The sequence below is a fragment of the Symphalangus syndactylus genome, chromosome 2 (assembly GCF_028878055.3).
Source record: "Symphalangus syndactylus isolate Jambi chromosome 2, NHGRI_mSymSyn1-v2.1_pri, whole genome shotgun sequence".
Lineage (NCBI taxonomy): Eukaryota > Metazoa > Chordata > Mammalia > Primates > Hylobatidae > Symphalangus > Symphalangus syndactylus.
The window spans coordinates 128,629,902-128,657,307 of NC_072424.2; the positions used below are offsets into that span (position 1 = coordinate 128,629,902).

Below are 27,406 nucleotides of genomic sequence, written 5' to 3' on the forward strand. Positions count from 1 at the left end.
AATGGGGCCAACTAGGCAGTCATTGAGATGAAGATGAGGAATGCTATGTTGATGAAACAGATGAACAGTTTCAGGATGGTGCTGTCCATAATAGCACATTTCTAAATAGTCTACAAGTTTTAATTTTAGCAACTTTGTTTAGTATGAAAATTTGATCTGGGAATAATGGAGAAAGGTTTTTTTCCCCTCTTTTTTTCATAATCCCACTATTGTAAATAAATGAATAAACTTTTTGAAATATTAAAAAGAAAGCTCTTATTTAAACTTAAGATGAGAAGAAGAACTTTTAATAAACTTGTGGCTGGGTAAAGGCAGAGTTTTATAATGAAATTTTTATTCTTACCTTCATGGTACAGAGTCCCTCCTCCTTCCCCCCGTAAAAATAGATGGGATGTTGTGATTTATGATGAGGTAATTCTGTAGAGGTATTTTATGGAATATGTAATCCTACGAGAGATTTTCCTGATGGCTGATATCCCAGACACAGAGCTCAGAAAACAATTACACCCAGCTAGTTGGTTCTGTTCACTCTACTATTGCATGAGTCCAATGTTTAGATTTTAAAACAAGGGAATTTCAACATTCTGTTTTCTAGCTGTAAGAGTAACTACTTTAAAAAAAAAAAAAAAAAAGACAACCAAAGAAACCTATTTCTTAGAAAAGGTCTTGCTCTGTTGCCCAGGCTAGAGTACAGTGGCATGATCACAGCCTCAAACTCCTGGGCTCAAGCAATCCTTCCTCCTCAGCTAATTAAAACAACTTTTTTTGTTGTTGTTGAGGCAGGGTTCTCACTGTGTTGCCCAGGCTGGTCTTGAACCCCTGGCCTCAAGTAGTCCTCCCACCTCCACCTCCAAAAAGTGCTGAGATTACTGGTGTAAACCACCATGTCCAACCTAAAAAAATCATTTCAAATGAAAGAAATACGCACTGCTCTGTAGTTCCCTGCTTGCTAAACAGCAGATTTCATCGTAAGCAAAACCATTTTGTACCCTAAATATTAGGACTTATTTACTGATGTACCAAATGGGACCAAGGAGAAGCTGGTCTTCTTAGGCTCAGACAACAGTATCAAAACAGCAACTCTGTGGCTCAGAGTAGTTTATAGCATCATTTTAAGCTAATATAATACTATTTAGTGTGGAAGAGGGGAAGAGCCCTGGGGTGCTGATGTGCTGGGAGCCCCTGAGGGACCTTGAGACTTTCCTTTGTATGGCTCTGAAGGGAGACATTACAACTTAGTGGAGGCTGGGCGTGGTGTGGCTCATGCCTATAATCCCAGCACTTTGGGAGGCCGAGGCCGGTGGATCAATTGAAGTCAGGAGTTCGAGACCAGCCTGAGCAACATGGTGAAACCTCATCTCTACTAAAAATACAAAAGTTAGCCGGGCGTGGTGGCGGGCACCTGTAATCCCAGCTACTTGGGAGGCTGGAGCAGGAGAATCGCTTGAACCCAAGAGGCGGAGGTTGCAGTGAGCCAAGATCATGCCATTGCTCTCCAGCCTGGGCAACAAGAGCAAAGCTCCATCTTAAAAAGAAAAAAAAAATGTAGTGGAAAGAACATGGACTTTGGAGTCAGGATTAACCTAACTCAAGGAGAAGGGAGCTGTTTGTGTAAAAAAAATTCTTGGCCGGACGCGGTGGCTCACGCCTGTAATCCCAGCACTTTGGGAGGCTGAGGCAGGCGGATCTCCTGCGGTGGGGAGTTTGAGACTAGCCTGACCAACATGGAGAAACCCTGTCTCTACCGAAAATACAAAATTAGCTGGGCGTAGGGGTGCATGCCTGTAATCCCAGCTACTCAGGAGGCTGAGGCAGGAGAACTGCTTGAACCGAGGAGGTGGAGGTTGCGGTGAGCTAAGATTGCACTCCAGCCTGGGCACCAAGAGCGAAACTCCATCAAAAAAAAAAAAAAAAATCTTAATTGCATTGTGCTTACAGGCTGTGTGACTTTGAGGAAATAAGCTCTCTGATGAATTAATAAGATTCCCAATTTCTTTGTGGGTAAATTGGTAGCAAGGCTGTTGAGGGAATGACTGAGATGATACCTTGGGGCAGAGCCTCTTTGATGGTAGCTGCCAATAAATGCTGGTCCACTTCCTGCATTCCTCCCTCCACTTCCTTGTTGCCATGTCACCTGCACACAAAACAGCTTTCAGACTCCATCTTGGCACAACATACATTTATATTTGAAAAATAAAACCCAAGAAAGGAAGAAGTCCAATGAAATTCTGAACATGTAAGAAAAGTCAGCTTTAGAGAAATTGGATATCCTTGTAATTTTCATTATGCCAATGCATTTGGTATAAAATTAGGATCTTTGCTTATGACTCTTGAACTTTGGTAATTCCAAAATCCATTGTACCTATCACTGTTTTCTTTTTTTCCTGTAAATTCTGGATATTCTAGATCTATCCCTGAAGTATATTGCCAGTTTTCCATTTCAAATTTTAATTAGTTCTCAATACAATATATTTAATTTTTTGCTTTTTTTAAAAAAAGTAAAGGTTGATGTCATTTAGAATATGCAGCACTGTATAAATTTCCTTGTTATTTGGTTTCAGTGGTCCAAATTAAGTTATTACTAATAGCTTATTAGTATCAGTTTACTAATGTTTTAATTATATTTTTTTATCATGTCTTACATTGCATTCTTTTAAAAACTAGTGATATGCTGTCATTTGACAGTAAGATTCAAATAATTTAAACTAGAAGTGCAACTCTCAAGAACACTGTCACAAAAATTTTACCAAATGATACGTATTAGTCCATTCTCACACTGCTATAAAGAAATACATGAGACTGGGTAATTTATAAAGAAAAGAAGTTTAATTGTCTCACAGTTCCATGGGCTGTACAGGTAGTACGATGCTAGCATCTGCTTGGCTTCTGGAAGGCCTCAGGAAACTTACACAATCATGGTAGAAGGCGAAGGGGAAGCACATATATCTTACATGGCCAGAGCAGGAGCAAGAGAGAGAGGGAGGACATATTAGTCTGTTTTCACACTGTTGTTAAAGACATACATGAGACTGGGAAGAAAAAGAGGTTTAATTGGACTTACAGTTCCACATGGCTGGGGAGGCCTCAAAATCATGGTGGGAGGTGAAAAGCACTTCTTATATGGCGGCAGCAAGAGAAAATGAGGAAGATGCAAAAGCGGAAACCCCTGATAAAACCATCCGATCTCATGAGATGTATTCGCTACCACGAGAACAGTATGGGGAAAACCACCTCCATGATTCAGATTATCTCCCACCAGGTCCCTCCCACAACACGTGGGAATTATGAGAGTACAATTCAAGATGAGATTTGGGTGGGGATACAGCCAAACCATATCAGAGGAGGAGGTGCATACTACATACTTTTAAACAACCAGATCTCAGGATAACTCACTCACTATCATGAAAACAGCACCAACGGGATGGTACTAAGCCTTTCATGAAGTGTCACCTCCCACCAGGCCCCACCCCCAACACTGGGGATTAAAATTGAACATGAGATTTGGTGGAGACACAGAACCAAACCATATCATGATACTCATTTTATTTATTACATTTTACTTTATAGCCTACAAAGTCAATATATTTAACTGAAAAACTGGCTACCGGTGGTTTTTTTTTTTTTCAAGTTCTACCTGTACTGATTTCTAATTTTTAGCCATTCCTGATTTTAAAACCTCGCATACATTTTGGCAATAATTTGTTCTCTTAGATGAGGAGAAAATAGTTAAGTCTGTGGGCTTGGAAAGTGCTTTTTTGATAAGAAGGATGCTGTTGGCCAGACTGCATAGAAGCTGAGATGTTTCTGCAGAGCCAAGATGGCAAGAAGGCTGAAGAATTTGCCTGCATCCCTCCCACTGCAGTGATTGTTCTGGCTAAGTTCCCAGGGTGGTCTCCGCACCGCTCATATTAGTGAAAGGGTGGTTCTGATTTCTGAGGAAGGCATGATAACACTTTGGCCTTAAATTTTCTTTTTGCGGAAAGTTTGATTATCATTAGAATGGCTGTCTTTTAAAGTGATTCATTGACTTGTCCCTGGAGAAATCATGAGTTAGATGAGAGTGTTTAGTGGGAAGTGAAAAGACCCGTCCACGGTTTCGGGTGAGATCCTTGTTGGACTATTGATCCCAGGATATTACCCAGGCCCAGACTGTAGACAACCTTCAGATGGAGTCCTGCTCCTACATGGGCAGGGGGTGAAATAATGATTCCCTTTCTCAATTTTCTTTAGCCATGAAATTTATTAAAAATGTATATCTGATTCTGAGTTACCAGTCTTAATTGCTTCAGATTCTCTGGATTCAGAACTTATTTTTATTTTTTTATTTTTTTATTTTTTTTTGAGACAGAGTCTTGCTCTGTCATCCAGGCAGGAATGCAGTGGCGCAACTGCAGGCCCACTGCGTCCTGAGCTCAAGTGATCCTCGTGCCCCAGCCCCCAGGTAGCTGGGACTACAAGCACATGCCACCATGCCCAGCTAATTTTTTTTTTTTTTTTGAGGCGGAGTCTCGCTCCATCCCCCAGGCTGGAGTGCAGTGGTGTGAGCTCGGCTCACTGCAAGCTCCGCCTCCCAGGTTCACGCCATTCTCCTGCCTCAGCCTCCCAAGTAGCTGGGTCTAAAGGCGCCTGCCACCACGCCTGGCTAGTTTTTCTTGTATTTTTAGTAGAGACGGGGTTTCACCGTGTTAGGCAGGATGGTCTCGATCTCCTGACCTCGTGATCTGCCCGACTCGGCCTCCCAAAGTGCTGGGATTACAGGCGTGAGCCACTGCGCCCAGCCCCAGCTAATTTTTGTGCCTTTTCTAGAGACGAGGTTTCACCAGGTTGCTCAGGCTGTTCTCGAACTCCTGGACTTAAGCAATCCTCCTGCCTTGGCCTCTCAGTGCTGGGATTACAGGTGTGAGCCACTGTGCCCTGCCTCAATGCAATCTTAAAACTGAATTAGAAAATCTGAGTCCAGGCCAGAGTTATATATAATTAAGACAGTGTGGGTTTTAAGTTTTGTGTTATAATTGTGTTGTTTTTGGTCGAGCCTGGTGGCTCACACTTGTAATCCCAGAACTTTGGGAGGCCGAAGTGGGCTGATTGCTTGAGCTCACGAGTTCGAGACCAGCCTGGGCAACATAGTGAAACTCTGCCTCTACAAAAAATACAAAAATTAAGCCCTGGTGCTGTGGCTCATGCCTGTAATCCTAGCACTTTGGGAGGCCGAGGCTGGCGGATCATCTGAGGTCAGGAGTTTGAGACCAGCCTGGCCAACGTGGTGAAACCCTGCCTCTACTAAAAAAATAGAAAAACTAGCCAGGTGTGGTGGCATGTGCCTGTAGTCCCAGCTACATGGGAGGCTGAGGCAGAAGAGTCGCTTGAACCCAGGAGGCGGAGGCTGCAGTGAGCCAAGATTGCACTACTGTACTCCAGCCTGGGTGACAGAGCAACAGTCCATCTCAAAAACAAAAAACAAAAATTAGCCAAGCATTGTGGCATGCGCCTGTAGTCCCAGCTACTTGGGAGGCTGAGGTGGGAAGATGGCTTGAGCCTGGGAGGTGGGGGTTACAGTGAGCTGAGATGGTGCCACTGTACTCCAGCCTGGGTGATCGAGCTAGACCTTATCTCAAAAAAAAGTGTTGTTTTTAATTACTTGTAATTTTAATTGCTTATAATTAAAAAACAGTAATTAAAAGGACCAAAAGTTAACTTTGCAGGTAGTAAACCTTAGCCTACTGTACGTAAAAATCAGAAGGCCAAGGCAGGAGGATTGCTTGAGCCCAGAACCTGAAGACCAGCTTGGGCAACATAGTGAGACCCCGTCTCTATAAAACAACTTAAAAATTAGCCAGGTGTGGTGGCACACCCTTGCAATCCCAGCTACTCAGGAGGCTGAAGTGGGAGGATTGCTTGACCCTGGAGGTCAAGGCTGCAATGATCATGATCACATCACTGCACTCCAGCCTGGGCAACAGATCAAGACCCTGTCTCAAAAAATAATAACAGTAATAATCAGAAAGCAACACTGTATGTGAATAAAGTCACCTTACCTAGCTGCTGGTGGACAGCCTTTGGTGTTTGAAGGACTTAGTTTTTATCCATTCCTGCTTTCGATATTTGTTGACTGTGAGTTTTGGGCTTATCCAGGGTCCACGAAGAAGAAATGGTTCTTCCTCATCTCAGGCCTTTGTGGTTTTGGGGTGTTTTAAATTCCTCTGCCGTGGTTACTCAATCCGACCCTACTTGCCTCTCGCTTCCACAAATTTCTCAAATGTCATTCGTGGTACCCTTTTAACTCTTATGGACTTATTTGCTTTTAACATATCTTTTACTCACTTTGAATGGAGTTTCGACTGGAAATAGAGGGTAGTGTTGTGTGTACCACCTGCCATCTTGAGCTAGACACTTTCAAAGCGTTTGTTTTGTTAATTATTTCTTCTTACGTGGCTCATTATGCTTGTTGAAATTTGTGAGATGGTTTAGACCAAACCATCTGTCCAAACCACAGCCTGTGGGCCACATGTAGCCCGGGATAGCTTTGAATGCAGCCCAACATGAATTCATAAACTTTCTTAAAACAAGAAATTTTTTTTTTGCAATTTTTTTTTCCTTAGCTCATCAGCTATCATAGTGTTATTGTATTTTATGTGTGGCTATGGCCCAAGACAATTCTTCTTCCAGTGTGGCCCAGGGAAGCCAAAAGATTACACATCGCTGAAAACTTTACACGTATCAGGAATCATATAGCTTTTCAAAATAAAATATCCACACTTTTGCTAAGTTCTATACTATGCAAGTGAGTGAAACTATACCAGGACTTATTTATCTTGTAAACTTGGAAGTGAAATATTCTTCACTCACAAGGGTATTTGTGATTAAATTCTGGGAATATGCATTTATAAGTTGATACCAGCTCCTGGAATGTAACTTTTTCTTTTTTCTTTTTTTCTTTTTTAGATTTTTTGAGATGAAGTCTCACTCTTTGCCCAGGGTGGAGTGCAGTGGCACAGTCTTGGCCCACTGCTGCCTCTGGGTCCCGGGGTCAAGCAATTCACTGGCCTCAGCCCCTGGGTAGCTGGGACTACAGGCGTCTGCCACCACGCCTGGCTAACTTTTTTTTTGTATTTTTAGTAGAGACGGGGTTTCACCTTGTTGGCCAGGCTGGTCTTGAACCTCCTACCCGCCTCGGCCTCCCAAAGTGCTGGGATTACAGGCGTGAGCCACTGCACCGGGATGCTTTTTCTTATTTCTCCATCACTTAAAGACAGAGGAATGAGAGAGGCCCGTTTGTGGACACGATCTTAAGTACAGATCTCTAGTGGTTAAAACAAAACACAAAAAGTCTCTGTCATCCTCTAGACTCTTGACTTTTGCCTAAATATGATTTATAAAGCTGAAGTGTTGCTGATCTGTAAATAATACCCAAGGGATATGATTATATGATTACCCAACACCCTAATACAATTTAAGAGTAGAGTGATCCAAAGAAGGAGAAAATAGCGTCTTCAAAAATGTTGCTATTAGAAATATTTCTTTTCTCTAAGGGAGGATGCAGGCTAAAGCATTTTGCATGTGTGTTTACTTTTATAAATTTTCTAAGTGATGAAGGAAGGTAGAATTCTTTTTTTTTTTTTTTTTTTTTTTCAGATAGAGTTTCACTCTTGTTGTCCAGGCTGGAGTGAGTGATGCGATCTCGGCTCACCACAACCTCCACCTTCCAGGTTCAAGCAATTCTCTGCCTCAGCCTCCCTAGTAGCTGGGAGCACAGGTGTGCACCACCACACCCAGCTAAATTTTTTTTTTTTTTTTTGTATTTTTAGTAGAGATGAGGTTGCACCATGTTGGCCAGGCTGGTCTTGAACTCCTGACCTCAGGTGATCCACCCGCCTCGGCCTCCTAGAGTCCTGGGATTACAGGCGTGAGTTACTATGCCCTGCCAGAAGTAGAATTCTTATCAACATCTTTCTATGTTGATAATCAGGTAATCCCTAAAGTTAATACCCTAAAATGCAATTTTTTAGTTTTGATGAAAAATTGATTCTATCACTTACAATTTTTTTTTTTTTTTGAGATGGAGTTTTGCTCTTGTTGCCCAGGCTGGAGAGCAATGGCGCAATCTCAGCTCACTGCAACCTCTGCCTCCCAGTTCAAGCGATTCTCCTGCCTCAGCCTCCTGAGTAGCTGGGATTACAGGCATGCGCCACCACGCCCGGCTAATTTTGTATTTTTATTAGAGACGGGGTTTCACCGTGTTGGTCATGCTGGTCTCAAACTCCCGATCTCAGATGATCCGCCCAGCTTGGCCTCCCAAAGTGCTGGGATTACAGGCATGAGCCACCACACCTGGCCGGTTCTATCACTTCTATGATAGAGAATTTTTAAATTATCAAAAGAGCCTGATCTTTCATGTAACACTTTGACCAGTCTTACCCTGTGAGTGTTTTCATCTGCCTTCTCACATTTTGCATCTACAAATGAAAGTGCTTCTATTTTTCTACATATTGTACAGTAAAGATTTTAGAGCTTTCTAGGCCAGGCGCAGTGGCTCGCACCTATAACCCCAGCACTTTGGGAGGCCAAGGTGGGCAGATCACTGAGGCCAGGAGTTTAAGATCAGCCTGGCCAACATGGTGAAACCCTGTCTCTACTAAAAATACAAAAATTAGCCGGGAGTGTTGGCAGGTGCTGTAATCCCAGCTGCTAATAAGGTGGAGGTTGCAGTGAGCTGAGATTGTGCCACTTCACTCCAGCCTGGGTGACAGAGAAAGACTCTATCTCAAAAAAAAAAAAAAAAAATTAGATCCTTCTAATAAGATGAAGCCCACTGTGTCAAAAAAAAAAAATCTAAAGGTTAGGATATGAAGTCATTCTGACAGATTATACTGTGGAATATATATCCCTGTTCCTTTCTTCTGAGCCTTATTTTCATGTTAATAGTTTCAACTACATACTATATGCCAAGAACTTTATATACCTTATCATATTTCATTTTCACAAAATTTTAGGAGGTTTATATTACTCACATTAATTAACAGGCCCAACATCACAATTTCTAGCAAGAGAAAGAGGTAAGCTTTTAGTGCAAGTCTGACTCTGAATTCTGTGGCCTAATCTGCAGTCTATGTTGCATCCACATTAAGTGTCTTAAATGTTCACTATGAATTCTCTTGAGCTATTATTTCTATCTCTAATTATGCCATAATTTAAAAATCACAATGATACTTGGGCTTGTGTGAAGAGACGGTGTGCCTAGATGTTTCTTCCTGGCTCAGTGTGAGATACGATTTTGAAAGCACATGATGTGCTTCATTACATTTTTTAAATCCATTTATCCCAGGTTAATAGCTTAGATGGCCTTTTTTTTTTTTTTTTTTTGAGATGGAGTCTTGCTATGTCGCCCAGGTTGGAGTGCAGTGGCGTGATCTTGGCTCACTGCAACCTCCACCTTCCAGGTTCAAGCAATTCTCCTGCCTCAGCCTCCCAAGTAGCTGGGACTACAGGTACACACCACCATGCCCAGCTGATTTTTGTATTTTTAGTAGAGATGGGGTTTTGCTATGTTGGCCAGGCTGGTCTTGAACTCCTGACCTCAGGTGATCCACCTGCCTCGGCCTCCCAAAGTGCTGAGATTACAGGCGTGAGCCACTGCACCCGGCCAGATGGCCATTTCTCTAATGTAAAATGTGAAGCTGGCCCAATGGAGGGCCCCAAGCCTGTGCCAGAGGTGACCAGCCTGCAGCCGTACCCCGACATCCTAACTTCCTTGGTGAAAAATGAGACCATTATTCAGTGTGCTAGCTGTTTACAAGGAGCAATTGGTTAGAAATGACAGTGTGCTGAAAGTCTTTTTTTTCCCTCCAATTTTTTACAGGGAAGGTTGGGTGTGGCTCTCCGAGAAGACATTTTGGTGGACTCATTGAGGAAGATGATGTGATTCTCCTTGCTGCAGCTCTGCGAATTCAGGTTTGTTCGATACAGCTGTCTGAGAATCTTGAGTTTGGAAGTTTGATTAATAGTTGCTAACATTTTGCAAGTGGTTTCTGTTTACCAGGTACAGTGTTAAACACTTCACACACAGTGTTAGGCCCATTTGATAAATGAAGAAATGGTGATTTTGAAAAATGAAGTGAGTTGCCTATGATCACATGGCAGTGTGGGGCAGAGACCCATACTGAGGACTGTGTATGTTATCTTGTGCTGTGTAATCAATTATCCCAAAATTTAGCAACTGAAGCAACAAGGCATTTATTATCTCACAGTTTCTTCAAGTCAGAGATTTGGCAGTAGATTAACAGATTAGATGGTATATTAGTCCATTCTTGCATTGATGTAAAGAAATACCAGCTACTCAGGAGGCTAAAGCAGGAGGGTCGCTTGAACCCAGGAGACAAGTTGTGGTGAGCTGAGATTGTACCACTGAGCTCCAACCTGGGTGACAGAGGGAGACTAAAAAAAAAAAAAAAAGAAATACCTGAGACTGGTTAACTTAGAAAGAAAACAGATTTAATTGGCTTATGGTTCTTTTTTTTTTCCCCTTGGGACAGAGTCTTGCTTTGTCACCCAGGCTGGAGTGCAGTGGTGCGATCTTGGCTCACTGCAACCTCCACCTCCCAAGTTTAAGCGATTCTCATGCCTCAGCCTCCTGAGTAGCCGGGACTACAGGCATGTACCACCAAGCTCAGCTAATTTTTTGTACTTTTAGTAGAGACAGGGTTTCACCATGTTGGCCAGGCTGATCTCAAACTCCTGGCCTCATGTGATCCACCTGCCTCGGCCTCCCAAAGTGCTGGGATTACAGGCATAAGCCACTGCACCTGACCTGGCTCACAGTTCTGCAGGCCTTACAGGAAGCATAACACAGGCATCTGCTTCTGGAGAGGCCTCACCAAGCTTCCAAGAATGGCAGAAAGTGAAGGGAAAGCAGGCATCTCACAAGGCGGGAACAGGAGCAGAGAGTGAGGGGGTGGTGCTGTATACTTTTAAATGACCAGATCTCATGGGAACTCATTCGTTATCACAAGGACGCTACCAAGGGGGATGATGCTAAACCATCATGAGAAACTAGCCCCTGTGATCCCATCACCCTCCTCCAGGCCCCACCTCTAACACTGGGGATTACATTTCAAGATGGGATTTGGGCAGGGACACACATCCAAACTGTATCGAATTGTTTGGGCTCAGGATCTCTCATGCATTTGAAGTGAAGATGTCAGCTGGGGCTGCAATCATCTGAGGGGTTGACTGGGGCTGGAGGATCTGTTTCCAAGATGGCATACTCACATGGCTGTGGGCATGTGTATTTCATTCCTCATTGGCCATCAGCAGGATGCCTTGATTCCTCATCATGTCCACCTCTCTGTAGGGCTGCTCACAGTGTGGCAGCTAACTTCCCCAAATATGAGCAGTCCAAGGGAGGGAACCAGGAGGAGTCTGCAGTGTGGATGACCTAGGCTGTAACCTCATGTGCTGCCACTTCCTTTTATCCTGTTTGTTAGAAGTATATCACTAAGTCCAGTTCACATGCAAGAGAAGGAGAATTGTCCTCACTTCTTCAAGACAGGAGTATTAAAGTATTTGGAGGCATTTTTTCAAACCACCACCACCTGTGTGACCTAAAGGCAAAGGTCATCAGTGTTCCGCCATATAAGCTGAGTGTTCTCATGGTGCTGGAGCCTGCAGCAGTGGTGGCCTCTGGCAGTGACATTTAGTTCATTTCTTTCTTATGTACAGGGTAATACACAATGGAAACTCTTTACCTCAAAATGGGTCATTATACATTTTTGTAAGGATTATAAGTTACATTTCCATCAAAGCCAAATTTTATTTTTATTTATTTTTATTTCATTTACTTATAATTTATATGCATACATAACACTACTCAGTAATTCAATTTGCTTGTTCTTTTATACCAGCTACAGAAGGATGGTATTTGGAAGCTGGGCATCCAAGCTGATCATTCACGCAGTCCTATATTTTCGTCATTTTTCTTTTCTAACTTGGATGACGAACCTATTCAGTATAAGTTTATCCATGTACATGATGTCTTTTGTGAACACTTAATCTATTTATTTATTTATTCATTTATTTGAGACAGGGTCTCACTGTGTCACCCAGGCTGGAATGCAGTGGCACGATGTTGGCTCACTGCAGCCTCCACCTCCCAGGTTCAAGCAATTCTCCTGCCTCAGCCTCTTGGGTAGCTGGGATTACAGGCACATGCCACCACGCCCAGCTCATTTTTTTGTTTGTTTGTTTTTTGTTTTGAGACAGAGTTTTGCTCTTGTTGCCCAGGCTGGAGTGTAATGTCGCCATCTCAGCTCACTGCAGCCTCCATCTCCCGGGCTCAAGTGATTCTCCTGCCTCAGCCTCCTGAGTAGCTGGGATTACAGGCACATGCCACCACGCCCGGCTAATTTTTTGTATTTTTTGAGATGGAGTTTTGCTCTTGTTGCCCAGGCTGGAGTGCAATGGCGCGATCTTGGCTCACTGCAACCTCCACCTCCCGGGTTCAAGTGATTCTCCTGCCTCAGCCTCCCGAGTAGCTGGGATTACAGGCATGCGCCACCACGCCCAGCTAATTTTGTATTTTTAGTAGAGACGGGGTTTCTCCATGTTGGTCAGGCTGGTCTTGAACTCCCGACCTCAGTTGATCCCACCTACCTCAGCCTCCCAAAGAGGATTACAGGCGTGAGCCACTGTGCCTGGCCTACTTTTTGTATTTTTAATAGAGACAGGGTTTCACCATGTTGCCCAGGCTGGTCTTGAATTCCTGATCTCAAGTGATCTGCCCACCTCGGCCTCCCAAAGTGCTGGGATTACAGGCATGAGCCACCTCACCTGGCCTATTTATTTGTTTATTTTTAAAGAGACAGAATCTCAGGTAGGATGGAGTGCAGTGGTTTGATCCTGACTCACTGCAGCCTCAAACTTCTGGGATCAAACAATCCTCCCACCTCAGCCTCCCGAGTAGCTGGGACTATAGGTGCGCATCATCACACCTGGATTTTTAATAGTGTATTTTCTCACATTTTCCTGTTTTTCTTTTTTAAATTTAACAAAAACAATGAACATAGTCAGAAGTTCTGGCCTGTGACTTGAAATAACCTTGGATGTACATTTTTAAAAACATTCTCAGATTCATTGCTGTAAGTATGAAGAGCTAATAGTCTGCAAGGGAACTATAGAATTAAGCTGGATCATCAAGTTCATGTGTGTATATTTAAGAAACAGAGCAGCTTCTTTTAATACTATCAAACTCTTCAGTGCGGTATTGAATAGTTGTATATCTAACTAGTGGTTTTCACATTTTCCTTTTTAAGAAAAACCTACAAACCTAGTTACACGTGAATAAAAATATTCCTAATATCCTCCTGGCTTATTGTGCGACTTGATAATCTTGTTTTGTAACATCCACAGACAATATTTCCATGGTTTAAGTGCGTGCCCTGTCAGCTTTTACCATTCTAACATGTTTTCCTCTCTATCCCTGCTGAAGAATATGGTCAGTAGTGGAAGGAGGTGGCTTCGTGAACAGCAGCACAGGCGGTGGAGACTTCACTGCTTGAAACTTCAGCCTCTCTCCCCTGTGCCAAGGTAACACTGGTGTTTTATTTACACTGATGTCAGCTCAGCACAGTGCCTTAGCCCCAGTTAGTCATGGGGGAGAAGCACAACTCATGGTACTGTGGTTTTGATGGTAGATAATTTTCTCTATTCATTAAATTGCCACCCTATTTTCTCTATTGTAAATTCTCCAAAATTAAATCATAATGAATGTATTACTGTGTTCTGTCAATTCTAAGAAGGCATTTTTTTAAATTTCAATGATGTTTTCTATATTAAATGGCAGTGTTTTTTAATGATGTTCTTAAATTAATTTATATTAATTAATTTAGTTTCAATGATGTTTCCTATATTTAATGGCAGTGGTTTTTTTTCCTTTTTTTTTTTTTTTGAGATGGAGTCTTGCTCTGTTGCCCAGGCTGGAGTGCAATGGCGTGATCTCAGCTCACTGTAACTTCCACCCCCCCAGGTTCAAGCGATTCTCCTGCCTCAGCCTCCCGGGTAGCTGAGATTATGGGTGCATGCCACCACACCCAGCTAATTTTTGTGTTTTTAGTAGAGATGGGGGTTTTGCTGTTTTGGCCAGGCCAGTCTCAAACTCCTGACCTCGGGTGATCTGCCCACCTCGGCCTCCCAAAGTGCTGGGATTACAGGCGTGAGCCACCACGCCTGGCAGTGTTTTTTCTTCTTAGTGGTCCATGAAGTAATGGTTTTAAATTTGACAAAATATGGTAATGTAATATTTGGAATATGCTCCTCAGTGTCAGAAATGCCCAACACATATATATCTGCCTGGTCTTAAGGGCTATGTAGGTTTCTACTCTGGGGATAAAGGACCGCCCAAACCAAACATTATTCCACGTGGGAACTGAGCTCAGCTTTCTTCAGAACGATCTGATGGGATAGTCTGTGCTTGTCAAGGTGGATATTTTCCTCAGAGTGCTCTTTGATGAGGTCTGAGCTACATATTCTATCTATAAATTTGGAAATATAAACTGTAGGTCATAGTCTCAGTGTGTGGTTTAGAATGATTGGGTAGGGATGACGTCTGAACCAGACAGCCGCATTTTCCAGCCTGATAATGAGTCATCTGTGTCTGTCCCACTCCAAGGAATTGGCCCCACCCCCATTATCCAGGTGTGCATACTGCCAGGTGTGCATCCCCAGGTAATGTCATCCAGCAATGTTGGAATGCACAGAGTGCCGAGGAAATAAAATCCCTCTAGTAATTTGACACTTTTTTTTTTTTTTTTTTTTTTTGAGACAGAGTCTTGCTCTGGTCTTGAACTCTTGACCTCAGGTGTTCCACCTGCCTCAGCCTACCAAAGTGCTGGGATTACAAGCATGAGCCACCGCACCAGGCCTGACTCATTTTTTTACCTGATACCCAGTTGCTTTATAGAATTGAACTCCATTTCCTTGGGCAGTCAGATGAACACCCTGGTTCAGTTCTACCCACCAGGAGGGTGTGACCCTCCTGGACATGTTTTCATTCCCGCAATAGACGAAACATCTCAGTTATGCTCTCTGTTCATTAATTATGTAAGTTGCAATGAGGAATGTTATTCTTTGTAATATCATCCCTGGGCTTGTGCAATGTGTTTCATAAAATATCTTATTTTAGAGTTATTTTTGTTGTTATAAGACCTTAGATTTTAAAAGTAAATCAATAATTTCTACTTACAAAGTGCTAAAAAAGATTAAGATGGATTCCACCAAATTGTGTACCAAAGTTTCAAAGTAAATTCTTCTTGTTAAATAATTAAATCCTTTTCTCCCCCAAGAAGAATTTACTTTGAAATCATTGATTTCTAGACCCACTGGGCAAAGAGAAGCAGGCTGAATAGTTTATAAATCACCCGGAAAATCGCGATGGTGTCTCTGTGACTCTTTAGCTAGTAAAGAGAAAACCTTACAGGTGTTTGTTTTGTTTTGTTTTTGAGACAGAGCCTTGCTCTGTTACCCAGGCTGGAGTGCAGTGGCTTGATCTCCGCTCACTGTAACCTTCACCTCCTGAGTTCAAGCGAGGACATCTGGCTAATTTTTGTATTTTTAGTAGAGACAGAGTTTCACCATGTTGGCCAGGCTGGTCTCAAACTCCTGACCTCAAGGGATCTGCCCTCTTGTGCTCCCAAAGTGCTGGGCTTACAGGCATGAGCCACCATGCCTGGCCTGTTTTGTTTGTTTGTTTTTTGAGACAGTCTCGCTCTGTTGCCCAGGTTGGAGTGCAGTGGCGCGATCTCAGCTCACCTCAACCTCCGCCTCCCAGTTCAAGTGATTGTCCTGCCTTGGCCTCCCGAGTAGCTGGGACTACAGGTGCCACCATCACACCTGGCTAATTTATTTATAGTTTCAGTAAAGACAGGATTTTGCTATGTTAGCCAGGCTGGTCTCAAACTCATGGACTCAAGTGATCCTCCTGCCTTGGCCTCCCAAAGTGCTGGGATTACAGGCGTGAGCCACTGCGGCCTGCCAAAAGCTTACACATTATTCAAGATTAAGCTCTTCAGTTTAGGAGACTGGGAAGAGAGAGAGAAAAAAATTATGGCCAGGAAGGCAAAACTTCCACCTGGACACAATTCTAGGATCTTTGTGAGTTTTTTGGAGTTGCATTTCTAAAATGATGCACCATTTTCTCACACACGTTAATTATTAGCAGTTGTGCTTATTACTGCCTGGGAGAAAGGACCTCAAAGCAATTGCATTGATTTCATTGTTGGCGTGATGTGTGGCTGTTTTCACTCCAGTTGTGACCACCTAAGCTGAGAAGCCTTTTCTCTCTTTTGTGTTGTCTTCCCCTCAGTGACATTGAGATTTCAAGAGGACAAACTCCAAAAGCTGTGGATGTCCTTGCCAAGGAGATTGGATTGCTTGCAGATGAAATTGAAATCTATGGCAAAAGCAAAGCCAAAGTACGTTTGTCCGTGCTAGAAAGGTTAAAGGATCAAGCCGATGGAAAATACGTCTTAGTTGCTGGGTAAGACACCATCTAACATCTACTTGACCAAGCAGACATATTTACAAAACTCTTCCCTATTTATCTCTCTCCTCGTACCCCTCAATCCATCCTATTCTCACATTTGACATTTTGTCCATTTCATTTGGCATTTCTTTATTTGGTGTGAGGTAAGTTTTTATTTTCAGTGCAGAGCAAATCAGTCAACTCTACAAAATATAAAGTCAAGCAAGTTGCAGTGCTTTATCTTTTGTTTCTCGTGTTGTTATTACCCCTGCTCCCCTTTGGCTTTTTGAATTTCATTTTTCATTATAAAAATCAAAATAGGAATTGAAAGTAAAATATTTTGAACTGAGCAATTTGTTTTGTGTGTTTTACTTGAAATATTTTCATGGAAAAGGTACAGATAATCATATGAAACATGTTTTCCTGTTAATATCCTTGATCTTACTTATATATTCACATTACAAAGGCTCATTATTTCCCTTTTTCTGCATTTCAAAACTAATGTTGGGCCATTTTCATTTGTGTTGGTTAGTTTATAAAAGACAAATTCATAGTTCTTGTGAAAAGGAGTGTTTGCCTTTTTCCCCTTCTTTTTAAAAAAAGAAGTACATTCACTAGCTGAAAAGATGATAGAAAGCAAGGGATTTCAAATATTTATTCAGTGTGACCTGAGGGAACATCATGAGACCATATAAATTCCTTTGTTGCCTTGAAATTTCATTTCAGTGACTATTGCTTATGATGTATACAAGGCTTCAGGCACAAAACCTATTTGTCAGGCAGAGACATTTCTTGTAATTGGAATTGACTCCTAGGTAACTGTTTTTACATACTTGATGATTAATGTAAGTGCTTTCTTCGTTATTTCTTTTTCTGGTTATAAAAACATGTAGTTTCATTGTCGAAATATTCTAAAAATTCAGAAAACAGAAGTGAAAAAGTAAAACATCCCAAACCCAAGCACTCAGAGGAAACAACTGTTGACCTGGGAGGACTGTTTTGATGCTGATGGAGTCTCTCAGCCATGAGGATGAGGTCACACTGGCATGCTTTTCCGTAAACAACCTGATTATTCAAGCATATGTGGCATACTGAGCTCCATGTGAGTGAATATTGAGCTATGTCACCATTTTTCGTGACAACATAACATTCCATCACTCACATCCCAGATTCTTTTTTTTTGAGACAAAGTCTCTGTTGCCAAGACTGGAGTGCAGTGGCATGATCTCGGCTCACTGCAACCTCTGCCTCCCAGGTTCAAGCGATTCTCCTGCCTCAGCCTCCCGAGTAGCTGGGATTACAGGCATGCGCCACGATGCCCAGCTAATTTTTGTATTTTTAGTCGAGATGGGGTTTCACCATGTTGGCCAGGCTTTTCTCGAACTCCTGACCTCAAGTGATCCACCCACCTTGGCATCCCAAAGTGCTGGGATTACAGGCATGAGCCACTGCACCTGGCCACATCCCAGATTCTTAAACGTGCTGGGGAAGCAGGGGCTGGGGGAGTAGCAAAATGCCCAGGATGAGGGTGGAGATCCCATCTTACACATCTTCTGGCACCTCTAGTTCCATCGATAAGTGCTACCCTGGTAGTTCTAAGTGTTTCTAATTGTCCAGATGCACTGATGCAGAAAAATAATTTGAACATAGAATAGGGATGTTCCACAACTTATTTGACCAATTTTCTATTGATGGACAACTAAAATGTTCCCAATTTTTGCCATTTTAAACTGCTAGAATTAACAACCTTGGGCATGTGGATTTGTGCATCTGTTTAATTATCTCCTTAGGAAAAATCCCCAGAAGTAAGTTCAATTATTTATAACTACAAATAAAGCAAAAATATTATCCAAAACAGGCCAAGTGTGGTGGCTCACACCTGTAATCCCAGCTCTTTGGGAGGCCGAGGTGGGTGGATCACGAGGTCATGAGATCGAAACCATCCTGGCTAACATGGTGAAACCCCCCTCTCTACTAAAAATACAAAAAAATTAGCCAAGTTTGGTGGCGGGCACCTGTAGTTCCAGCTATTCGGGAGGCTGAGGCAGGAGAATGGCGTGAACCTGGGAGGCGGAGCTTGTGGTGAGCCAAGATCGCGCCACTGCACTCCAGCCTGGGCGACAGAGCAAGACTGTCTCAAAAAAAAAAAAAAAAAAAAATCACCTCTTTAATGATATAGTGATTTCTTCAAATCCCTTTTCCCTCCTCCTTTCCCATTTTCCTCTCCTCCTCTTTCTCCTTCTCTTTGTATAGCTTTTCTTTTCTTTTTTTGAGACGAAGTCACCCAGGCTGGAGTGCACTGCTGCGATTTTGGCTCACTGCAACCTCCACCCCCTGGGTTCAAGCAATTCTTGTGCCTCAGCTTCCCAAGTAGCTGGGATTCCAGGCATGCACCCCCACGCCTGGCTAACTATTTTTGTGTTTTTATAGAGGCGGGATTTCGCCACATTAGCCAGGCTGGCCTTGAACTCCTGGCCTCAAGTGGTCCGCCCGCCTCCTCCTCCCAAAGTGCTAGGATTACAGGTGTGAGCCATCATGCCCAGCTTCTGTAGCTTTTTTGTAAGAGGGACAGACAGCCAGGGCCTCTCAGAATCCCTCAGCAGTTGGCGTTGTAAGGAATTCATCCTTTGCTCCACACCTTGGTTGCTTGTGGCTTCACCCTTCTCCCTCAGGCTTCCAGGCTCACTGCAGTTAGATTCCTGAGGCCCTTTGCAACCTAGAACCCCAAACTTAATGTCCCCATAATCAAGTGTGGGAAAGTTCCTGGCTGAGGGGAGGGGTTGGCTCTACCTGCAGGCCCCCTCTGGGCCCAAACCCTGCAAGGAGCTGCCTCTGGTTAGATTGGCTCCAGGGTCTCCGAGTTTAGGGCATAGTTTAGTCAGGGTGGTTTTATGGCAGTATGCTTGATGCATATTTGTCTGCAATTAATAAACAAACTCTTGGCCGTTAAGACCTTGAAAAAGCATTTGATTTGTGGAATTGGTTCCTTTCTTCCAGGCTTTGGGTGATCTTGGTAGGTGGGTTTGCAGGCTTTCTCACCCTGTTTAGATAGGAACACTTAAGGAAAACTTGGTAGGATGTGTTGTCTGTTTATGAAGGAAGAAAAGGAAGAATCCTGCAGCAGATTTTCTTATCCAGTCCCTCTGCTTTACTCCATTTTGGGCTTGTCAATAAAATCAGAAATCCAGATATGGATGGCCCTGACCTTAGCTTGGAACACAAAACTGATAGTTCTAAAACAAAGCTGTGATGATATTGTTTTCAGGTTCCTTACTTGTAAACAAAGCTGGGCCTCCAGCCTCATGCTGGAGAATGCTAGCTAGCACGGCTGCCTGGGGTTACAGCCAATATGGTCCATGGCCAGTAGAACATTTCTCCACGCTGGCTTTTTGCTAGCATTAATATGTATAATCAAGCTGAAATTGGCCTGCCATGTTGTAAATAGAAAAGAAGATTAAAGATGAATTTTCAAGAACAGATTAAACACCAAGGGATCAACAATTCTTTTTCTGAAATTCTGATACAAGTTTCTTTACCTAACAAAGACCTTTGAAGGAACAAAAATTAAATGGCCTGTCTCTTTTTTTTTTTTTTTAACTATATTGGAAAAAAAAAAACGTGCTGGTAAGCTTATGATATATGTATGCATTTGTGGCAGAGCTTGAAGATTTTTAGGAAATAGCCACACTGGATTCTTTTTTTTTTTTTTTTTTTTTTTTTTGAGACGGAGACTCGCTGTCGCCCAGGCTGGAGTGCAGTGGCAGGATCTCGGCTCACTGCAGGCTCCGCCCCCCGGGGTTCACGCCATTCTCCTGCCTCAGCCTCCCGAGTAGCTGGGACTACAGGCGCCCGCCACCTCGCCCAGCTAATTTTTTTTTTTTTTTTTTTTTTTTTTTTTAGACGGAGTCTCGCTCTGTTGCCCAGGCTGGAGTGCAGTGGCGCAGTCTCGGCTCACTGCAAGCTCCGCCTCCCGGGTTCACGCCATTCTCCCGTCTCAGCCTCTCCGAGTAGCTGGGACTACAGGCGCCCGCCACCACGCCCGGCTAATTTTTTGTAGTTTTTAGTAGAGATGGGGTTTCACCGTGGTCTTGATCTCCTGACCTCGTGATCCGCCCGCCTCGGCCTCCCAAAGTGCTGGGATTACAGGCGTGAGCCACCGCACCCGGCTCGCCACACTGGATTCTATAAGGGAAGAATGAACAGCCCCTTCTCCCCAACACAACAAATGATATATTTTTTAGGGGTGTAAACTGTCATCAGTATCTAATCCTTTAATAGCTGAATATTGATATCAGTTTAGGTCACAGGCAACTATTTTATCGATAGCCTAAAGTGGGCCTGGCATGATGGGTTGTGCCTATAACCCAGTTACTCTGGAGGCTGAGGTGGGTGGGTCACTTGAGGCCAGGAGTTCAAGACCAGCCTGAGCTGCATAGCAAAACCCCATCTTTAAAAAATACAGACAAACAGCAAAAAGTAGCACTGGTTTAAAGCAACATTTGTAATCTAAAGTGAAAAGTCAATTTGAAATAAAAATCATCTTCATATTTTTACATTTGACCAGGTCAAATAGTTATCAAACTATTATATGCACTGTTGTAACTTCTTTAAAAATATAAATGACCCCTCCATTAAATGGAGAATTATTTCCTTTTTCTAAAAGTCTTTTCTAATTCTGAAAATAATATTAGCTTATTGTAAAAAATTTAACATAAAGAAAAGTAAAAAGGAGATAACTAAGTCTCTCATAACTCAATATTTTATTTATACATTCATCTTTTTACACATTGAGATCAGGCTATAAATACCATTTTTGTCCTGCCTTTTTCTCTGAACACTATAACATAAATCTTTTTCCATGCTTTAGAAGAATTCAAATACCCAAGTAATTTTTAAATAAAACTAAATAACAATATATTTGTTATTACATATTTGAATTTATATAGAAATGTGATTTAACTATATCAGCAATGGGATTAAAATATAAAACAATGAGATTTTTTAAAATCTTCTATTATTAATAACTCAAATGCAGAACAGATTAATTCTTTTAAAAAGCCATTCTTCAAACTTTAGGATTTCTTATTCAGTCAGAATCATCTGCATTTCATCAACTACATATCGCATGGTATTTACACCTACACATCACTTTATTTGCTTTGCCTGACAAAATGAAAAGTATTGGGAATTGTTCAGGGAAATGTGCCAAAAGAATCTTAGGGACTCATGAGTTTTACATATTTTCCCAGTTACACTAATGAAAAGGAATTTTGTTTGAGAACTTGACTTGGAGTGCAGCTGCAGGGCATTTGAATCTCAGTCTCCATCAGGCCTGCACCCATTTCTGTGCAGAAGTTTCTAGAATTTCCCTGAATTGGTTGGACAGAGCAGCTAAAAAAGCAGCCCAAACTGATCTGGAAATAGACTGAATTTCACATTAAAGAAAAATTTGAATCATTCACATCATTTCATCTTTTTTTTTGCTGCAGAGGGCCAAATACCCTATTGGATTTTTAAAAAATGTTTCAACCCTTTATTTCGGTACAATGTAAAAATAATCTGACTTTTCTATGATTTGGCTTTTCTGCCTTGAGTAACTATTTAAATATCTGTGAGATTTTCTTTTATTTGTGCTACTTCCAGAACGAAACAGAGGTATTTGGAAGAAACCACTTCCCACAGGGCCTTTGAACCGTTTACCTAAGTCAAGTGTAATGAGAAACATAACCAAATGCACCATGGGGTTTATTGTTAGATAATAAATGGCTTAAAAAGCCCCTAGACCCTAAAGATGCCTGGGATGGATGATTTATGTTCATATGCCACTTGAGCATGTAGTTTTGGAGTGCATGGTGAGGCCCATGGCTAGTGGCAGTGGTGCTATTCAGCAAGATTCTGGGTCTTAAGAATAGTTCAAAGTTTTACCACTTCTCTCTGGATAAGCCATCTTTTTTACCTTTGAGTAAATTATAAACTTCTTTTCAGATTGTGTCCAAATGGTCACAGGTACTTTGACAATTTTTACTGTAACTGCCAGTAAATAATACTCATCTTAAAAAAGACATCATTCTGGCAGGGCATGCTGGCTCACGCCTGTAATGCCAGCCCTTTGGGAGGCCAAGGCGGGCGGATCATTTGAGGTCAGGAGTTCGAGACCAGCCTGGCCAACGTGGTGAAACCCTGTTTCTATTAAAAATACAAAAATTAGCTGGGCATGGTGATGGGTGCCTGTAATCCCAGCTACTCGAGAGGGTGAGGCAAGAGAATTGCTTGAGCCCGGGAGGTGGAGGTTGCAATGAGCAGAGGTCACACCATTGCACTCCACCCTGGGCAACAGAGTGAGACTCCATCTCAAAAAAAAAAAAAAAAAAAAAGGCATCATTCCATTGTCAACCCTTTTTTGCTGTTCTATGCCCTGAACAGGTGATGTGATAGGGGTGCAAAGAGGGTGAGCGTTGTCCTTTACCTCAACAAGTGTGTGGCCTGGTAGGCGAGACAGGCATGTCAGAATGCTTATCATGAAGCCATCTGAAAAATTCTACAATAATCATATAATCAATGCTCTAGATATCAGAGAGGGGGTACAGAAATCTGCCAGAAGTGGAGGAAGGTAATGAACAAAAATCACAGTTCCATCTCTATGAACTCTAAGCTCCTATAGAAAAAGAAATTAGAGGGCTGGGCGTGGTGGCTCATGCCTGTAATCCCAGCACTTTGGGAGGCTGAGGTGGGCGGATCACAAGGTCAGGAGTTGGAGACCAGCCTGGCCAACATGGTGAAACCCTGTCTCTGCTAAAGATACAAAAATTAGCCAGGTGTAGTGACGTGCCTGTGGTCCCAGCTACTCAGGAGTCTGAGGCAGGAGAATTGCTTGAACCTGGGAGGCAGAGATTGCAGTGAGCCGAGATCACGCCACTGCACTCCAGCCTGGGCAACAAGAGCAAAACTCCATGTGTCTCCAAAAAAAAGAGAAAGGAAGGGAGGAAGGAAGGAAGGAGAGAGAAAGAAAGAAAGAGAAATTAGATTACCTTAAGGAAGGAAGGAAGGAAAAGAGAGAAAGAAAGAAAGAGAAATTAGATTATCTTGGTGCTTATTCTTTTGTATATCGCTGTTGATGATTTGGAATCTGAGCTAAAGATACTGGGGGAAAAACTAAACCAAATTTTGATACCAAATGCAGGAAGGAGGTGAAATAAGCTTTTTTATTGTAGCTCTCCTTTTATTGCTCCCAATAAATACTTCCTACTTTGTGATTTTTCCCGAATTGTATTAGTTGGCGGAAAGCTGAGCAGTCCTGTGTTTCTAATTAAGAATTGGATGGTTAGCTGGAGTTTTGAGGAGGTCATCTCTGGGCGTGTCTGCTTTTGGCTTTCTTGGGCAGCTATGCTAGCATATCCTTGGGAATGAAAATGTAATCCTTCATGTGACACAGTTTAGGTAAACCACTTAGTCCTTTGCAAACACCAAATGCTCAGTACAGTATTTAAATGACACCATGTTTAATGCCACAGTTTCTTTACAGGCTCTTCTAAGATTGTAACGCCTGTGGGCTTTTAACTGCCCTTATTGATGTTGTATCCAAGAAAACAGAAAGTTAACTCCAAGCAGAAGTATTAATATCTTTGTATAACTTTCAGTTTTCACGTTGATCCCACTGCAAATCTGCTATTTAGACAGATGCAGAGGTGACTGATAAGCCAGGGTCATGTGGCTTCAGGAGTCTTAGGTTTCTCCATGCAGCAGTGTCAGGATAGGCTCACCAGCTCCTGGCCACAGCGGGTACCAGCAACCTCCTTGTTGCTGAATCCACCGACCACTCTCGGTCCTCATCCTGCTTCCTGCCTCAGTGGCGTTTGACTTTCCTGTTCTGGAAACAGTCTCATCCTTGGCCTCCTTCTGAGACTTCCTGTCATGTTCTGCCTTCTTCTCCAGGGTCCTCTTATTTTTTTGTATTTTTAGAGACAGGGTCTCACTGTATTGCCCAGGCTGGTCTCAAACTCCCTAGCTCAAGCAATCCTTTTACCTTGGCCTCCCAAAGTGCTAGGATTACAAGCATGAACCACTGCACACAGCTGGGTTCTCTTATTTTATACTACACCTTCCTGGTTTCCTTTTGGACTCTCTTCTTCTGACAACTCATTACAAGCAAATGTGCCTAACTCTTCTGTCCTTATCCCTTTTCTCACTCGGTGCACTGTCCTTGGGTGATCTTACCCATTCCATGCTTTAAATGGCTAATTATAGTTATGATTTCCATCCATGGAGAACCTGGTTAAGTCAGATGGCTGGCTTTGCCTCCCAGCCCTACTGCTTACTAGCTGTGTGACTGTGGGCAAGTTGCTTACACTCTGTGCCTCAGTTTCCTCATCTATCAAGTGAGGATACAAATAATTAACCCCATAAATATGAAGCATAGCACCTCTCCTATTAACTGCCCCAATCCACTCTCAGTTTTATCTGGTTAACATTTATTAATTTGTCAGGTCTCACGTAAGATGTTACTTCCTACAGGAAACATTCCCAGATGTTCAAATCTAGTTAGATCCTTTTTCCATGTACCCTCATAATTCAGTCTGACTGCCCTATTTCCCTGTCTTAGTGTTTGTCACATTTATCGTAATTGCTAATGTATTCAGATCAGCTGGAAGCTCGTGAGGGTAGAGATGGAGTCTGACTGGATCATCATTTTGTCCCCAGGGTCTAGCTCAATGCCTGGTACATAGCAGTACTTGATAAATATTTGCTGAATGAATGACTCATGGAATTGCAGGGTATGATGACGCTTCTAAAGACATTCTTTCTTTGTGGTTACTAGGTTTTGTAGATCAGAAAACTCTATTAGGTTTGTTGTGGTTGAGTATCCTAGACAACATGGCTGACAGTAACTCATGGAAGACCAAATTGTAAACCCAAATGACAGCCTTTAAAATTTTTAACGATGCTTGAGAGCTAAGCTGGAAGGACGTGAGATGCTTATCCCTGCGTAGAAACGCCTGCCAATGCTTTCTCATTTGGACCCAGACTCCAGATCGGGAGCAGTCTTATAGTTGGATCTGCTACCAAGAGAAATTCTAAAGCAAGAAGAGAAAAGCATTTCAATCTGGGACATTTATTTGCACCTGGAAATGGGGAATGGGCTATCAGACCAGACTTCTATCCTGTCCAACCTGCCTTCATTTCAGTCCTTCCACATTGTTATTCTGGGTTTGGACTGTGCTGGAAAGACAACTGTCTTATACAGGCTGCAGTTCAATGAATTTGTAAATACCGTACCTACCAAAGGATTTAACACTGAGAAAAGGTAACCTTGGGAAATTCTAAAACAGTCACTTTTCACTTCTTGGATGTAGGTGGTCAGGAGAAATTAAGGCCACTGTGGAAGTCATATACCAGGTGCACAGATGGCATTGTATTTGTTGTGGACTCTGTTGATATCGAAAGGATGGAAGAAGCCAAAATTGAACTTCACAAAATAACTAGGATATCAGAAAATCAAGGAGTCCCTGTACTTATAATTGCTAACAAACAAGACTTGAGGAACTCATTATCTCTTTCAGAAATTGAGAAATTGTTAGCAATGGGTGAACTGAGCTCATCAACTCCTTGGCATTTGCAGCCTACCTGTGCAATCCTAGGAGATGGCCTAAAGGAAGGACTTGAGAAACTACATGATATGATTATTAAAAGAAGAAAAATGTTGCGGCAACAGAAAAATAAAAGATGAATATCAATATCTATTATATCTGTGTGGAGTAGGTTTTCTCTGGTCTGATTTTGACAAATAGAAGAGTGTCTACAGCATGGTTTGCCTGTCTCCCCTCCTGGATGCTATTAAAGCTTTGTTTTGTTGAACAATCAGATGCCCAACTCTGTTGCCTTGTGGAAGATGAGTAAAGGCAGTGCTTCTTAAAGTGGTCTCTTCTCCCTACCCCACAAATCTTTTGGTACTACCATTTGGGGAAGCCAAGCAAGGATAGTAAATTGACCAGAACACAGTTGTGGGAATTTGGCCTGAAGTTAGTGAAATAAAACTTTAAAGAGTGAAAGAAAAAATTTTTTAACGATGCTGATGGTGTACTAAAGAACAATTTTATGAGGCCTTACTTGCTAATATAATAGGCTCTCTTCAACACCTAATACTGTGATGTTATGAACATGGGAACATTTGGTTTTGCAAAGTATTGTCATCAACAATAAGCTTCTCAAGAGCGGAAGTTTCCACCACAGTATGCACAAGGCCTATGGACTTTTTGAATATTTGAAGGACTGTCATATGGAAAGGGATCAGGCTTAGTGTGTAGGACTCCAAGAGCTGGGACACAACAAGAATGCAGATGCCTTCTCTTTAGAACAAAGAACTTTTGAACTGTAACGGCTGTCCGGAAATGAGTGGGTCACCCCAGAGGTCATGACCTTAACACCATCTGTGTTCAAGCATGGCAGGGAGAAGCCCTGGGCAGGGATATCTGGAAGGAGAAGGACAAGTGGGGACTTTAGGATCCCTTCTAATCCCGAGAGTCTGGCAGTGCCCTACTCACCCAAGGACCGTTGAGCTAGGCCCTGTCCCCACACCATAGGCCCTGTGCCCACACCCTGCCCCAATAAATGGCTCAGGAAGAACAAGTGCTATATACTCATCAGCAAGAAATGCCCCACCATCAGCTGAATTATTTAAACCGTTTTGACGAATGGTTTTGTGGCCTTTCTTGAAATTGATGTTGTTATTAGCACTGCCCAATAACTTTTCCTTTTTTGGTCTCTTGGTAATTAAAGGTGTGTCTGTATCTTGACTTTAGCTTATGCCTGTCCTGTGTGATGTGGGTAGACCATAATAGCCCAAGAAAATTAAATTATGTTGTGCATTTTGGAATGAGCACCCTCAGATTTGATTCTGGT

The 27,406-nt window shown here is 42.4% G+C and overlaps 2 protein-coding genes across 7 annotated transcripts in view; both read left to right on the forward strand.

Annotated features, from left to right (window-relative positions):
- The window catches only part of MTHFD1L (methylenetetrahydrofolate dehydrogenase (NADP+ dependent) 1 like), a 312,601-nt gene that overhangs the window by 43,825 nt on the left and 241,370 nt on the right, over positions 1-27,406 (forward strand). For all 6 annotated transcript variants that reach the window (XR_010119055.1, XM_055267460.2, XM_063632271.1 and 3 more), the window contains exons 9-11: positions 9,857-9,948; positions 13,481-13,578; positions 16,352-16,525. Coding sequence is in view for 5 of the 6 variants with exons in the window: in XM_055267460.2 (XP_055123435.2) it covers positions 9,857-9,948; positions 13,481-13,578; positions 16,352-16,525 (364 nt within the window). In the remaining variant the exon portion in view is untranslated. The remainder of the gene's footprint in view (positions 1-9,856; positions 9,949-13,480; positions 13,579-16,351; positions 16,526-27,406) is intronic.
- LOC129475499 (ADP-ribosylation factor-like protein 4A) lies at positions 20,713-26,563 on the forward strand. The gene is given in 2 exon segments (XM_055267592.2): positions 20,713-25,804; positions 25,807-26,563. Coding segments are annotated over 2 exon segments (597 nt in total). The 5' UTR covers positions 20,713-25,635; the 3' UTR covers positions 26,235-26,563.